This window comes from Neofelis nebulosa, chromosome 2 (genome assembly GCF_028018385.1).
Source record: "Neofelis nebulosa isolate mNeoNeb1 chromosome 2, mNeoNeb1.pri, whole genome shotgun sequence".
Lineage (NCBI taxonomy): Eukaryota > Metazoa > Chordata > Mammalia > Carnivora > Felidae > Neofelis > Neofelis nebulosa.
The window spans coordinates 4,450,987-4,467,526 of record NC_080783.1 but is presented as its reverse complement, the minus strand read 5'-3'; the positions used below and the strand labels follow the sequence as shown (position 1 = coordinate 4,467,526).

The following is a 16,540-nucleotide window of genomic DNA, read 5'->3' as shown; positions in this document are numbered from 1 at the left end:
TTCGCTCTCCCTTGGCAAGGGGTGACGGAGCCAATGAGACCCTGAAAGCTGAGTGGGAGCGAAAGAAGCCCCCATGTGGCTTTTCTGGAGCAGAGCAGACCCCAGCTCTCACTGGGAACACCCAGCAGAGAGCGGTCCTGTGCATCCCTGCGTGTCCCTGTGCAGCCCAGCCCAGAGACAGCCCTGCAGACAGGGAGGGGCGGTAACACCTGGGGGAGAGCAGGTGTCTGATAAATCCCGCTCTCAGGAATGAAAGTGAACGGCAGGGTATTGGAGCCACAGCTGGCTGATAGCGTTGGGTATGGTTTGCGGGGCCTCTGGGACAGGGACACTCCTGCTCCCCAGGAGGCTCTTGGTGGGCCCGGCAGAGCTGGGAGTCAGGGACGGGCCCACCATCTGCTGTGCACAGGGGAGGGGGAGTCAGGTGCGACCGAGTGCCGTGGAGGGCAGGGGTGCCCAGAGGAGAGGGGTGGGAGAGGAGTCCTTCCGGGCAAGGGCAAGGGGCTCCCCGGGGGCGCTGCACAGGGTTCTTCTGAAGCCCAGGGGTGTCCTCTGTGCGTCGTGGGGCTGTTGGCTGCGCAGTGCCCACAGCGGTGGTTGCTTTTGGTAGTGAGAAGGCCAGGTTCCATGTCTGGACTGACAAGGTGCAGGAGGGAGACAGTGGGAAAAGGCAGGAGCCTAGAGGCCACGGGGCCATTAGGAGGAAAGACTGGTAGGAAGTTGCATGAACTTGGGGAGCTCTGGTCCCAACCAGGCATGAGACTCGAGGCCTCCGTTGGCGTCCAAGGACAAGGCAGGGAGCTGGTCTTCTCCAGCATTGACCCTGGACTCAGCACTTCTACGTCCAGGCTGGTTACGTGTCTTCCAGCTGAGTAATCCCAGGAAGGAGCAGCTCGTGAGAGCTTACTGTGTTCTAGGTACTTCTCTCTGCTCAGCATAGACTTCTCCACCTGGTCCTCACAACCTCCCCAGGAGGGGACAGTCCTCGAGACCCTGGGCCCAGAGAGGCTGTGTGACCTCCTGAGTCCCGGAGTTGATGAGCAGGAGCCCGACTTCCAGACTGGCACTCCTCCCTCTGCTCTGCTGGGGTCCCCTTCCTCCCAGAGGGGACGTGCTGGGGGCTGGGGTGTCCCCCAAGTCTCCTTCCTGGGGAAAGGGCCTATCCCACTTGAGGGCTGCAAAGGAGACCTAAAATATATGTTTATTATTATTATATTGTATTATATTGTATTGTGAGGTTTAGATCATTATTATGATATATCCACATCAGCTTTATTAAGGTACAATTCACATACTCTACAATTTATCTATTTAAACTGTATAATTTAGTGGTTTTTAGTACATTCATAGAGTTGCGCAAATATTGTCCCCGTCAATTTTAGAACCTTTTCATCAGGCCCAAAAGACTGTACCCAGGATTAGGCAAGAGGATATCTACTTTCTGTCTCTACAGATTTGTATATTCCGGATATTCTACATAAATAGACTCATACAATATGTGTGTGTGTGTGTGTGTGTCCGTGGCTTCTTTCATTCTGCATATTTTGGGGGTTCCCCCACGTTGTGGCATGCGTTAATACTTCATTTTGATTACTGAACGATAGCCATTGTCCGGAAAGGCCAGATTTTATTTATCCATTCATCAGTTGATGGGTATTTGGGTTGTTTCCACTTTTTGACTACTGTGAACAGTGCCACCGTGAACATTTCTCTTGGGCACACACAGGAATTGAGTTGCTAGATCATATAGTTACTCTATGTGTAACGTTTTGAAGAAATGTCAGACTACTTTCTAAAGTGGCTGTGCCATTTTATAGTCCCAGAAGCAGAGTATAATGTTTCCAATTCCCTATATGCCCTTGTGAACACTTGTCGTTATGTATTTTTCTTTTCGCTTTCTTTTTCCTTTTTTAATTTTTTTAAAAAATAGTTTTTAAGTTTTATTTATTTATTTTGAGAGACGCAGAGACAGTGCCAGCGGGGGAGGGGCAGAGAGAGAGGGAGAGAGAGAATCTCAAGCAGGCTCCGCACCGTCAGCGCAGAGCCCCATGCGGGGCCTGAACTCATGAAATCACGAGATCATGACCTGAGCCGAAACTGAGAGTTGGACGCTTAACTGACTGAGCCACCCAGGTGCCCCTCTTTTCCTTTTTTTTTTTTTTTTAAATTAGGTATCCTAATGGATGTGAAAGGGTATCTCATTGTGGTTTTGATTTGTATTTTTCTGATGGCTGATGATGTTCAGCATCTCTTCGTGTGTTTATCTTCTTTGGAAAAATGCCTATTCGGATCTTTTGCCCACTTTTTACATTGGATTATTTGTCTTTTTATTATTGAGTTGTAAGAGTTCTTTATATGTTGCGGGTACAAGTCCCTTATCAGATAGATTCATGATTTGCAAGTACTTTCTTCCATTCTGTGGGTCGTCTTTCCTGATGATGTCCTTTACAGCAAAAAGGTTTTTAGTTTCGATGAGGGGCAGCTTATTTTTCCTTTTGTTGTTTGTGCTTTCGGTGTCATAGCTAAGATATCATTGCTATGATATCATTGCTAAGATATATTTAAGGTCACACAGATTTGTGCTTCTATTTTCTTCTAAGGGTTTTAGAGCTTTAGTTTTTACCTGTAGGTCTTTGATGCATTATGGGTTGATTTTTGAATCCTGTGTAAGGTAGGAGGTCCAGCTTTATTCTTTTGCAGGTGGTTATCCAATTGTCCCAGTGCCATGGTTTGAAAATATTATACTTTCTCCATTGAATTGTTTTGGTACCTTTGTCAAATTGAAACTGGGAAGTGTTGGATACTCCAACTCTGTTCTTTTTCAAGATTGTTTTGGCTATTTAAGGTCCCTCGAATTTCCTTCTGGATTTTAGGGTTAGCTTGTCAATTTCTGCCAATAAGCCCGATGGCATCTGGATGGGAATTGTGTTGAATCTGCAGGTAGTTTGGGAATTCTTGCCATCTCAACAATATTAAGTTTTTCAGCCCACGAGGCTGATGTATCTTTCCTTTTATCTAGGTCTCCTTTAACTTTTTTCAACAATGCTTTTGGAGTTTTCAGAGTAGAAATCTTGTACTTCCTTTGCTAAATGTATTCCCAAACATTGTTTTGGATGCTACTATAAATGGTTGTTTCTTAATTTCATTGCGCGTGTATGGAAGTAAGTTGCTTTTTGTATGTTGATCTTGTATCTTGCAAGCTTGCTGGACGTGTTTATTAGCTCTAATGCTTTCTTTGTGGATTCCTTAGAATTTTCTCTATATAAGAGCATGCCATCAGCAAATAGAGATAGGTTTACTTCTTTTCCAATATGAATGCCTTTTATTTCATTCCCCCCCCCCCCCCAACTGCCCTGCCGAGAACCTCCAGTAAAATGCTGGAGAGAAGAGGTGACATTAAGCGAAAAGCCAAAAGTACGACATGACCTGTGGAGGTTAGTATGTGCCCTTTATCATGTGAGGAAGTTCCCTTCACTTTCTATGTCGCTGAGTCTTTTATCACGAAGGGGTGCTGGGTTTTGTCAAATGCTTCTTCTGAACGTATTGGGATGATGTGATTTTTGTCTTTTCTTCCAATGATGCGGCATATTACACAAACTGATTTTTGGATGTTAAACCCAGGGTAAATCCCACTCGGTCATGGCGTGTAATCCTTTTTCTATGTTGTTGGATTCAGTTTAGAGGGGACTTTTTGTAAAGTAATTCACAGCAGAAGAGGAGATGGAATTTTTATGGTAAAATGAATCCCGTAGGCTGGGCCTGAGGCCAGACCACCAGGCATCTTCCTGTCATTTCCTCCTGCGCCCACAGGAATCCAGAGCCTCGACCAGGAGGAAGCAATGGCCCTGCGTGATTCCACCCAGGAGAACAGAGGAGCTTAAAAGAGGGGAAAGCACAAGACAGGCATGATGGAATGAGACTTCCTGGAATCGTAGAAATGGCGCTCTGACCATGAGGATGAAGACCCGCTCATAAAGGGGCTGCTCCTTAATCCCCACCCCAGGTCTTTGCAGAAACATGTCATCTCTCGGACCCAGCCTCCGGGCTGGCCTGGGACAGGGAGGGGTGTTTGTTGGGCCTTTACTTTGATACTGAACCAGGCTGTGCACCAACCCCCCAATCCCCCCACCCCCCACAAAAGCCCAAGGAAGAAACTCCATAATAACAGGCAGATAATATAGCAAATGGTTAAGTGCACAGATTTTGGTTCGACATATTTGATTGCAGTTTTGGCTCTGCTCTTGACAGTCGTGTGTCCTTGAGCAGGTTGCTCAGTTTCTCTGAGCTTTAGTCCCTACGTCTGAGAAATGGGGGAAATCAGAGAGCCTAACTTACTGGGATGCTGTGAAGATTGCATGGCATAATGCGTCTGTCTGACAAAGTGCTTGTTAAGGGATGATTTGTGTTTTCTTCTGAAATCCAAGTGCTGGTGGGAGACAATGCCGTGTCCACTCTGTTGAGGAGCAAGGTTTTTAAAGGGAAAAGACAGAAAAACTGGGGCCTTTGCAATTTGGAGGAGCCTAGCAATTTGCCAATAGAGCTCAAAATGACTGTGTAAAAAGCTCCCATCAGTTTCCATTATATTAGATGATAAGTCTTCCTCTGCTCAGCCCTGAGAAACTGCCTTCTGGGCCCCATGCCACTGAAGAAAGCTCTCTGCTGAGATTCTGGAAGGAGAGACCTCATAGGAATATCTACACCCGTGCCAGGAAATAGTCCAAAGCGCTTAGATGAGGCTTGGAGAGTTTGGTGATATACGGGGTTCATTTTACCAGAATGAATCCAAAGCCCTCTTATGAAGAGTGGTTAGATTAAATAAAACCAACTTTTTGAAAATACAGGAGCAGCAGTTTGGGAACGGGTAGGGGGGAGGAGAGTTTGGACAGGCTTTGCAGCCCTGTGGAGGAGGTTTCCCATGGATGTTTGCATCTGAGCACTGGGGAGACCATGGGCTGGGGAGACAGTCATTGGTTTGGGTGTGGTTTTTCAAGCCATGAGACGGTGCCCAAAGAGGGCCAGTAGAGAGAAATGGGCCATGGGCCTGGGTTAGAAACTCAAGGAGACACAGAAGGCACAGGAGGAGGAGATACAGAAAAAGGTGTTGGTGGGGTATGAGGAGGCCAGGGCTATGGAAGCCAAGGGAAGAGAGAGTTTTACAAAATGGTGGAATGTAGCCATCTTGGACGTGGCATAAAGGGAGAGCAAGGGGACCAAAGTGTGTGTTGGCAAAATGGATGTCAAAGAAGAACTTTTTGAGAGCAGTTTCTGCAGAATTGGAAGGCAGCAAACAGACGAAGGCGGGTTGAGGAGTAAGTGGGGATGGTGAGAATAGACCGGTCTTTTGAGAAGCTTGATGGAGAATAAAGTGGGTGGCAGGGGGTGACTGGGATGTAGGTGGTGCATGTGGGAGCTGCCCAAAGGCTGGTGGAAGGGAGGACTGATCCCAGGGCCCCAGTGACGCTGGAGACTGCCACTCTGTGGGGAAGAGGCGTGCTTGTGTGGTCTGAGCCCATCCCCAGCAGCCTAGTTGCCATGGTGATGGCAGTGCCGTCCGCCTGTTCTGAGGCAGATGATATTGCTACCTGCGTGTCCCGAAATGGCAGGGACACCTGAACTTAATTAGCCTGTTTGGATAACAAATGTTGTTCCTGGGCCGCATCCAGAGTGACATCCTCGCTGATGGTGAGGTGTCGTCCCATTAGGAGCGGATGAAAATGAAAGGCAAGTCCGTTCAGTCAGCACTCCCTTGCACTCGGGCCACCCCTGTTCCAGTTCAGAGGCCTGTCCATTACGCACGAGACCCTGGCGCTCATCCATCACGCCAGCCAACATCCCCACGGTCACCTGGCAACCTCCGCAGCCACCGCCTCTACGGCCGGTCCCGCCAGCCCCCACACAACTGTGTTATTGTGGGCAATTTCGAATCAGTGCTTAGCATCCGCACGGCAATTCCCATTTGCTTTTCTGCAGTCAGCTCCACAAAGCCACACGGCCGCCAGCTCCAACAAAGCAAGAGATTCCCTCATGGAGGCCTCTTGCGACGTCGGGAAGGCTGCTGGACGAAGTAACGAAGGCTAATGGTGCAGAAAATGCAGCCGCAGCCTGTCTTGCCTCATTCCTAACGCCTTCGCCGCGTCCACAGACACCCGACTGGCTGTGTTGGGCCGCGGACGGTGGAGATGATGGGTCTGCTCCCAGGAGGAGGAGGAGAGGGGAAGGGGGCTCGGCCCAGGCGTCCGCCTGGCTGGGGGTTTGTGAAGGTGGCAGGGCTGGGGCATACTTGGAGCTGGGCCATTTCTGAAGGTCTAGAGGAGAAAGGGCTTCTCGGGGTGTTGGGGATGACGGGAAGGGACAGGGGTGTGGGAATTCTGGAGCAGGGCACTTTGGGCTCTAAGGCCAGAGGGCCCCACGGGCAGTTTTCAGGATGTGATCTGGAGCGGCCAGGGGTAGGGGAGGTGTGGCGGGTGGATGCGGGTGTAGCTGAAGGCCGCACGGTGGGGGGCTGGGGGGGAGGGCAGCATGGCTGGCACTCCGTGGCGTCCCAGCTGGGAGCACCATCCAGACGGGGAGCAGGACTTTCGGACACACCTTCTTCTGGGGCCCAGCGCTATCCCCAGTCTGCTGTGGCTCTCTTGGAGCCCTTGTCCTCTTGTGCCAAACAGGGCAAGGCTGCCTCCTTCCTAGGGTTGCTGGCAGCTTCCCCGACAGAGGCGTGCCCTGTCGTGCCCCTGGGAACCTCTTCTTCTTGTGCACGGCGGTCGTATGTGTGAGGCCTGGGGTCCCCGCACCAGGGAGCCTGGCTTCCCTGGGCGGAGCCAGGCTCCGTAGCCATCGCGGCCTGCCTGGACGTCTTCCTTTGCTTTGCTGCTGATGACGGGGTGATCGTCATGTATTTTACCACCGTGGGAGGCCTTTCCCTAAAGGCTGAGGCGTCTAGCGGGGGAGTACGTCACCGTGGGTGAGACTGTTTTTCAGGGGGAGATTCTGGGATCCCTCGGGTCCAAGAAGCAGCCACTGGAGTGCCGCTTGTGCTGTAGCTGAGGGTGGTGGACAAGGCAGCCTCCTGCTTCCTTTGCAGGTGGACTTTCCTCTCTGAGCCTCAGTGCCTTCGGGACTGTGGAGCCTTTGGGACAGAGGCTGGACCACGGCGGAAGGAAGGCTGCTGGGTTTCCCTGGCGTGGCCGAGTGACCGATGAGACTGATGAGAAGCTGGCTGTGATGCCTCCCAGGTTCCTGTCCCCTGTGGATGCAGCTGCTGCCCTTAGCTTTCAGTGGTCACCTTCAGAAGGTAGGCGGCCAACGCTCGAGGCAGCTCCGGGCCCCGGTGGCCGAGGGACTTGAGAGCGCAAGTCAGGGGCCGGGTGTGGGGGAGAGAGAGCACAGCTGGACCAGCCTTGGCCCCAGATTTCCAGGAAGACAGTGGAGGCAGCACGAGGGGCAGGCCCAGGACGTGGGGGGACACACATTCCCACGTACGTTTGGGGGATCACACAGCGATTCCCCCCCCCCCCACCCCTGCGGTCTCCTGTTGGGTGGGGTGTGCACGCCCCCCCGCGGCTCTGTCTGGGCCTGGGATGGCCCGGGCCACCCGGCCAGCCATGGGGACATTCTGCCTCTTGTCCGTCAGGTGTCCCGGGAGTTATCTGAGGGCCTGGTCCGTTTTCTCCAGTGCAGTTAATTCCCCGGACAGACGACAGACTCTTCTAATGCAGAGCTGGACAGAATTAAGGTCTGATTTATCCGTCGCAAAGACTCTGCTACCGAAGGTCTTCATTTCCCACTGGAATCAAACCAGTCCGCGGCTGTGTTTGTGGGAACCGGAGGTCGTGCTGTGTCCCTGGGAATCCGCGACAGTAGGGCCTGTTCAGGAGAGAGGTCTGGAGACGGGCTTCTGGTCTCTCCCCTCTGCCGGCTGCCTGCCTCGCCCACGGGATGTGTCTGCCGAGCCCGTATTTCGAAAGTTCCCCGCCATCAGCCCTTGCCCCAGTGCTCCTCTGGCTCTCTTACAGGTGAGCATTTCACCGTCGCCCTGTTCCCCACAGACTCAGGTGTGCAGGTGAGCCCATGGCTGTAAGCACTCAGAGCGGAGACACAGCCCGAGGGGGTCATGGCAGAGAATGCAAGGAGCGCCTCGTGAACCCGGAGGCTGTGCTCGCTGGAGCCCCGTACTTAGGTAGGCACGGAAGCGGATGCCCAGAGAGGTTAAGTGACTTGCTCACGGCCACACAGCCAGCTACGATGAACGGTGTGGTGAGCCCAGAGCCCACGTCTCCTAGTGTCCAGGCCGACGTCCAGCGGGAGCGTGAGAAGCCCTTGCTCTCTCAGGACAGAGTTTCTGATGACGTCGGGTGTGTGGCACCTTGGGTCCCACGCGCCCTGCGTGTGTCTTTAGATCTCTGATCTGGCCCGTAGTTAACTCCTGTCTCGACGCGATCGTAGGCGGGGACTTTCTTCACTGCAGCAGAGTGGCCAGCAGAGGGAGCTAGCTCCCAGATTCCGGTAAATCATGAATGAGTCCTCTTAAGAGTTTCTAAAATGACAGGGCAATCAAGGCTCATTTGGGGGAAGAAAAGATTGAGCTTTCATTCTTTTTCCAAATCATCTCTACCTGCTAAAAATGATGTATAATGCATAAGGATCGAAAGTGATTAAAATCCTTATGAATTTAATCAGAAATTCACAGTTAACCACTATTTGCTTTGTTGCAAATTGATGTCGAATAACAATCATGTGTATCTGCAAATTTTTTTTAACTTGTGGGAAATTTGCTGGTGATTTGTGGGGGGAAGTTCGGGGGAGGGGGGGCCGTTTAAAGGAGAGAAAAGGAGGAAGGAAGCAGTTGAAAGCCGGCTCCCTGGAGGCCCCAAATGCAGGCACTTAGCAGTTCTATAGAAGGCCTTTGTTCATAAATTTCAGGCCCTTGCTATTTATTATTATGAACAATAGGAAATCCTAATAATAACTCCTCTGTGTGCCATTTGCTTTAACTGAGCAAAATTCTCTGAATTGTTTCTTACCTCTGCGTCACATGTTTGGGTCCAAAGCTCTCCCTCCCCCCTCTTTCCACACTTTCCTTCTTCTTCTTTTTTTTTCCCCAAATTATTCCTCATCAAAGCAGACCACCGAATTTTTTCAAATGCAGACATGTATAGGGCAGAGAGAGACTGCCCTTTCATTTCCTTCCTCCCGTAAAAAAGACCTTGAGAAATGGAGACAGTTCCTGGTAAGAGTCCCCTTGGAGGAAAGAAAAGGCCAAAGGAAGAAATGCTCCAGAAGCCCTTACCATCCTTTCTGCGCTGGGAACTTTCTTGTAGAAGGTTTTTTCTGTGTCTCCGATCCAGACCACGGAGGGCTGGAGCTGCCGGGCCACCTGCAGGGGGAAACGTACATGCTTGTCTTTCTTGGTCCCCGACCACGAACAGCAGGGCCCCCAAGACGGCTCTCACGGGGGCGCGGGGCCCGGAGGGGCTCCACTGCCCGACCCTGGCCCTCCTGCACGACAGGGCGGGCCCCGCACCGCGGCCTCCTCTCCCACCTTACGGGGAGGACACCCTTGAGGTCTGTGCATTTGGCTCTAGAATCAGTCTGGCTTGAATCAGTCTGGAGCCTTGAATCAGTCTGGCTTGAAATAAAATGACAGTTTTCTGCTGCAACAAAATCAAGGGGTGTTTGGGTCTCAAGCTGTAATTACAGCCTGCTTGCAGCTCCCAGGTTTATTCAGACCTGCTCCTCGTGAGAAAAGCTGTTTCAGCACAAGGGCCCCCGGAATGCCTTTTGTTCTCCTTGGTGTGGCTGTGCCTTTGTGGCCCGGGTTCTGTCTGGGAAGTGGCTCTGAGCCCCTCCACGGTGGGCGGGGCTTCGCGACAGCGCTGGGACCGCGAATCACGGCCACACACCTAAGGATCTCTTCAAAGCGCCCCCATGACAGCAAAGTTCGGGTTTTTTTGCAACAACCTGTGCTTTGTGCAAAATTGCGACAGATGAAAGCCGGCCTCCGGCCGCAGCGAATGTAGTGTTATCTACTCCTATTTTTATATTTCTTCAAACCTCATTAAGGCAGCGGGCATGATTTTTAACCAAGACAGGCATCTAACAAATGATGGAAAAGTCACTAGGCTCGCTGCGGCCGTTTCCCCAGTGTTACGTACCTAGTGAGGCAGATTATGCACGCTCTAAGACAAAAGCCGATGGAACTTGATCCTGGTGCCAGCGTGACACCTGGGCTGTGTGCATTCACGGTCCCCACTTGCCAGCACCTTCAGGGGGGAAGCACGTCTTGCCAACCACTGTTCGGTACGCATTAGTTTTTAGACCCAGAGCCACAGAGTTTAAGAACTGCAAATTGTAGCCCCAATTCCTAGGCGGGGTGGCGGGGTGTGATAACCGCAGCGAGTGCCAGCAGTTAGTGAGCAGCCGTGTGCCCGGCCAGGGCCACACGCGTCGCACACGGCAGGACACTCATGGTCAGGGCCAACACTAACCCAGCACGTCCTCCGCTTAATACGTGGTTCACGCCACAGCCCTGCGAAGCAGGTGCCGCGATGCTCACCCAGGTTTGCAGACGGGGAAACCAAGGCTGAAAGGCGCTAAGTGAGCTGTCCAAGGTCACATAGCTCAAAAATGGCAGAAGCAGGATGTAAGACCGGGCTGCTGGCGGCAAAGTCTGCCAGGCTCTCGGGCCCCGTCGCCAGTTGTCGGTTCTCTGGGTTCCTTGCCGTAGGCCCCCCGACTTTACAACGTGGCCCGCCCCCTCCCTCGCTGCAGACCGAGGGCGGGCTCCAAGGAAGCATTGTTCTGCTGAAAGCTATTTTAAGTCCAAAGCTTCGCTGCTTCCAGCCCCTAAAGAAAATAAGAAAATGAGATCCTGGGTTTCCAGCTTCTTAGAAAAGACACACTTTATAATGACAAAGGCAAAATCTTATTCTTTTTCACTCCTTAAAAATCGTAGCTTTAGAACAGAAAGCTGTTGGAAGAACACCGCACAGAAGCCGTTGTCTCCCGTCTCTGGCTAATGGTGAGCTTGCCGAAGGAGCCGGCCTCTCCCCTCCTGTGTCCACTTGGCAAGCGACAGCCTTTCCAGTCTTTGCGTGTCTCCATTCCGCCGATCCACTCTTCTCAATGGCAATCGCAGATGTGAGCACAAGCCCTTCCGGAGCCTTCTGCTTCTAACCAAGTAAGCTGCTCCAGCCGTCTTGAAAGGCAGGAGTCTTGTTAGCTTGGGGTAATTTGAGACCAACAGTCTCTGGTCGTACCATTCCATTCAATGCGAAAGTCTAACAACTGTTCCCGAACTTGTGTGCGTTCGGGGCTGGTGGGGAAATTCCAAGCTTCCTGTGTTTGTCACCCGCACCTGTGAAGGAATGGCTTTGCCGGGACCGTTCACCTGCTGCGGGGCACACGGGGCTGTGTGGGGGACCTTGGTGGTGACGTGGTTTCTGAGGGTTCGGTTCTTATCAAATGAAGCAGAAAATGTTTCCCCAGCGATTTCTCTGACAATAACAATACAAGGAATGATCACTTGCAAAGCGCCTTGATCTCATGACACCACTTCTCCTTCGCTCGCTGAGTGTGTACTGTGCCCTGCTCGTCCCAGCATCTCCCCTTTATATGTGAGGTCACTGAGGCAGAGAAGGGGTAATATGCCCCCCAGCACTGGAGAAATGTTGGAGTCAGTCTGCCCGGAGTCAGACCTGGGTCTGCCTTTATTAACCAGGCGTTAATGTCTGCCCTGTCTCCATGGGAGACAAGATGCCCGTTCCAAAGCATCTCACTACCCTTGACCTGTTTCCTCCTCTACCCCTTTTTATTCCAGCAGGGAGAACTCTAAAGCCGTCACTGCCTTGTCCTCCTCAGTGGGGAGCTGGCCAGAGGACATCTGGTGGCCAGGCTCAGTTCCGGACAGATGAGAGAGGCATGGAATCCGGGACCCTCACGCGGACAGTGTCTCCCACCAGGGAGGATCGAAGGGATGAGACTTGTCTTGGGAGAAAAGAAGACTCAAGGGGGTAAGCTAGTTGTTTTCAAATAGTCGAAAGGCTCTCGTGGGCCAGAAAGACTGGCTTTATGTAGACTGAGAGCTGTTCTCACATTTCTTCATTCGTTAGTGCTTCCCGAGGATGTCCCAGGCGCTGTGCTCAGTGCTGGGGTCCCTGCCCTCAAGGACCTGCCCAGGGGAAGGGAGGGCAGCTTGTGAGGGTGGCCCTAGGAAAATGGGGTGTCGGCGAGGGCCACCAATGACAGAAAGAGCGAGAAGTGGGTCAAGCAGGTGACCAGGAATGGAGACTGCAGACAAAGTGTTAAAGCACACAGACCTTCTAGTGGTTTCTAGAAGATCACAGAGCCTGAAGATGGGGATGCGTCGGCCATGCCAGGGACGGGAGCCAGGGCACAGGGCTACGTATGCCCTCATGGGGCTGCTCGGGGCCACAAAGGCGTCACAAAGGCTGTGGCCGGGCTGCGGAGTTTGCTTTTATCCTGGAAGCTGTGGAGAGTCTGTAAGGGACTTTAATCAAGAACTTGGATCCTAGTTGCAGTATGGAAACATCCTTCTGGTGGGTGTGTGAAGCATGGCGTGCTGGGGGGCTGTTCCCAGGGAATTGGGAAGTTGGTTTGTGGGCATGTGGGAGTGGAGGGTGGGAGCTCACCAATGGAGGGGGAGAGTGGGTGAGGCCCGGTGACAGCTGTGGGTGAAGAGCCTGATGGGGCAGGAGTGCTGTGTTGGGGACAGCAAAGGGCACAGAAGAGGGAGTTGTCGCCACCGCCCAGGGAGGTCAGTGGTGCAGGAAGGGAGTGGGCAATGGCGGCCAGGGCTGGTAATCTGGAGGTCACTGGTGGCCTTGGTGGGGTGTGGAGGGGAGAGAAGCCAGGTGACGGGGGCTGAGGGGTGAAAGGGTCAGAGGCTGAGGCAGGGAGCATTCTTTTAGAAGGATGGGGAGCCCGGAGCCCGGAGGGGGCGTGGGATGGGAGGGCGGCCAGCAGAGGACGACCTAGGAGGGAGAAGGGCTGTCCTCCTTCCCCAGGGAGCAGGAGGTAAGGATGGTTGCTGGCCCAGGCTGGGCATCTGTGACACGAGGGATGTTCGCAGATACAAAGGGTGGACAGGCCAAGCTTTGAAAACATGGAAATTCGTGGAAATTTGGCCCTTCCTTATTGTTACTGCCAAAGCAGTATTCATCAGCAAAGTTTTCAGGATACGTATTCAGACACATAAACAACACTCTGCCTCCTCTGTACGAGCGAATTGTCATGTATTTCCCACCTTTGTAGACCGTCTTCGACACCCATATTTGCCAAAAATGAGATCGTTCCTCATACACTGTTTTGCATTCTGGTTTACCCCATATGAAATTTATTTCTCCAACATCATTTTAACATGATGTCCCATAATTTATTGATCTAACCTTCTGATTTTGAACATTTGGAAGGTTTCTGCCTTCTAACGAAATCAAACAGTGCTTCGATGAGCTTTGGGGGCCCACGACGAGGTCATTCCCTTAGAACGGGGCCAGACCCACAGCTGCTGGACCTCAGGGCTTATGTTATTCTTGTTTTCGCCCATGTTGGCAACCTGCCCTCCCAGAGGTTCTCTGCTTACACTCTCTTCAGCTGTGGATAAGCGAATCTGTTTTTCCACACTCCCTCCTTAATGAGTATTAACAATAAAAAACTCTTTGCCAATTTGTTAATGAAAAATGGTATCCTTTGCTCTTTTAATTTTCATTTAGCAACGATAAGCCTTCATTTAAATTACTCACAGAGAGTTTGAGGTCATGGGCAATTAGATGTAATTAATTCATAATTGAACTTTCCAGAAGTTGCACGGGCCAGTTGACTTCAGCTGCCAGTAGAGGGCTCTTCAGTCCCATCAAATATAACTACAGGTTTTCAGTTACATGTCAAATCTGGAATCAAAACGAATTTCCACCATGTGCTTTTTCAAATTCTGGGAAGCTCTATCAAACAATTAAAGACTTCTTCCATGTGATTTTTATGGCTTTGATCTTTTTTAATCCCAAAAGAAACGCTATCAACATTCTCCATCAAAATTAGATTCTCTTGGGTCAGGATATAATGACTCCACGGTGAAAACTTGTTTGTGTTTGGCACACTTAAATTACTAATATGATTTGCCCAAATGACTCCTGTTAGCTTTGGAAGTTCTCTCCGAAAGTGTCCTATTTTGCTTGCCTTAGAGAAACTGATGAAAAACCAGGTTACTTTTTTCAGTGGTTGAGTCTCAGTTTACCAAACTGAAAACACCCTGCGTCCATCCATCCATCCATCCACTCACCCTTTCTTCCTTTTTTCTATCGATCCATCCATTTACCCACCACCATCCATCTACAGCCTACCATGCATTCATCTAGCCGTCCATTTAGTCACCATCCATGTATGCACCCATCATCTGTCTATTCAGTCACCTACCCACCCCCTGCCTTCCTTCCTACCACCTATTCTCCCATCTGTCTACCCACCCACCCACTATCCATCCACCCACCCACCCACCATCCAGCTATTTACCCTTCCGTCCTCTCTTTTATCTATCTATCCATCTATCCACCCATGTACCATCCATCCATCTACTCACCCACCCACCCTTCCTTTCTTCCATCCATCCATCCCCCCATCCACCCATCCATCCATGCATCCCTCCCTCCCTCCATCCATCAAACTACCCACCCCATACCTATTTGCCAAGCATCTGTGATATTCCAAGCTCAGTGGGGGGAGGCAGGAGAGACATGGTGGAGAGTGTATAGTTTCTGTGTCTGAATGAGAGTTGCTGGGCACAGGCAGGCAACCACCAGGGAGCTGTCATGCTGGGGAGGAGTGGAGAGTTGTGAGTTACTCAGGGAGAGGGGAGGCTCACGTTTTGAGACTGTGGTCACTTGGCTTCTGTTTAAACACTTAAAACGTGAAGGTGTTTCGTTCTGCATCTCCACTATTTAAAAATAGTGTTTAAATTTTTGATTTCCTTGAATTACAGTCTTTTACGAGATGGTGGAAATTACTTCAATTCCTCACTGGGTATGAGCTGGGCTAAACCGTAAGTTGATACTCAAATGACGAGCTGAGGTGTACTAAAGAGTCAGGAGATCGGCTGGGCTGGCCCTGTATGAAAAGGAAGGGAAACTGAGGCAGAAGAGAGGACCAGGAGGAGCTGGGATACAGGCACGGTTGATAGACTGTGACAGGTGGGTGCCGTTGGGGGAGTCAGGTCAGTGCTGGCAACACCAACATGTTGATGCTCGGCCGATTATCAGGCTGTAGTCAAAGGGAAGGTGTCTGCATGGTGACAGGCGTCAGGCTTTCAAGCCCTCTGGAATTCTGTCTGGATCCCCTTCTCCTCCTCAGCTCACTCCCAGCCACACCGGGGCTAACGGCTTCACGCCAGGCTGCACTGACCGAGCCAGCCTTGGGCAGCACAAGGGTTAATGCCTACGCACAAGGCCATCTACAGTCTCCACCAACATGTGGCACGTTTTAGCCACATTCAAGGCCTTCCTTGCTTTACGTGTTTCCAAATTGGCTAATGATTCTTTAACGCCTGTGGGTGGACCCTGGTCAAGAGCAGACGGACCCTAGATTTACGGTGATTTACAGCCCACAGAATGCCTGCACGTCCCTTACTGACAGACGACGTTTGGGGCATCCGCGGTCTGGGGCCCCCCTTCCATGGGGATGTGGGGACGCTCTGGGGCATCTGCTCAACCTTCCTGTGAACTTAAAACTGCTCTGAAATACAAAGTTCACGCTGAAAAAAAAAAAAAAAAGGTTGTGACGCGCATGTGGACTCCCTTCTCAGCCTAAACTGTCTCCACAACAAGTGTAAGGTGACCCATTCAGGATCAAGGTCACCAGCCCCTCCCTTCCTTCATTTTCATACCTGGTGCTCCACCGGAGCTCCTAGATTCTGATTCTCTCTCCCACTCTCCTCCCCTGCCCTCTCCCCCTCCTCCCTTTCTCTCCCGTGAGCAACTCTGCGTTTTGGGGTCAGGTGTCATGTTTGCTTTATCCGTATTGAATTTCACCTGACGACGGTGACACTCCCACATTTATTACATTTATTATATATCCGTGTGTTGGAAAAAAAAATCATCCACGAATAGCAACTGTGTCTTTGTTTGCGTTATTCACCAGGAGGAATCTGAGCTTCCATGAGCTATAGAAACATAACTGGCTGGGGTCTCCGTGGCCTGACTCCTGGACCAGCTGTTTGTACCAGCACATCTGGGCGAGATCCCTTGGCAGGCGGCCACAGGCTGTTGGCTGTGAGCCCAACGAGGAGCTCCTGGCGAGTGGTGCCAAGGCACGAACAGCATCACGGCTTCTTTTTGTCCAGACATGCAGGCCGGTGTGGGCCACGTGGCCTGGACCGGATGCGGAGTGTGGGAGGCGGCCTCGCTCTGAGTCGGGCCCTCACTGGAGGACAGGGAGGGCTCAAAGACCACGGGGAAGAGAAGCCATCTCTCCCCAGACCCAGAGCACAAGACAAGCAGTCCTCTGCCTGGACCGTCCAAGCTCTGCTGGCCTCTGCTCG

At 51.6% G+C, this 16,540-nt stretch overlaps 1 protein-coding gene across 2 annotated transcripts in view; it reads right to left on the bottom strand.

Moving 5' to 3' along the window:
* IQCA1 (IQ motif containing with AAA domain 1) overlaps positions 1-16,540 on the bottom strand; it is a 153,308-nt gene that overhangs the window by 13,482 nt on the left and 123,286 nt on the right. For both annotated transcript variants that reach the window (XM_058700248.1, XM_058700256.1), the window contains exon 16: positions 9,284-9,370. In XM_058700248.1, coding sequence (XP_058556231.1) covers positions 9,284-9,370 — 87 coding nt within the window. The remainder of the gene's footprint in view (positions 1-9,283; positions 9,371-16,540) is intronic.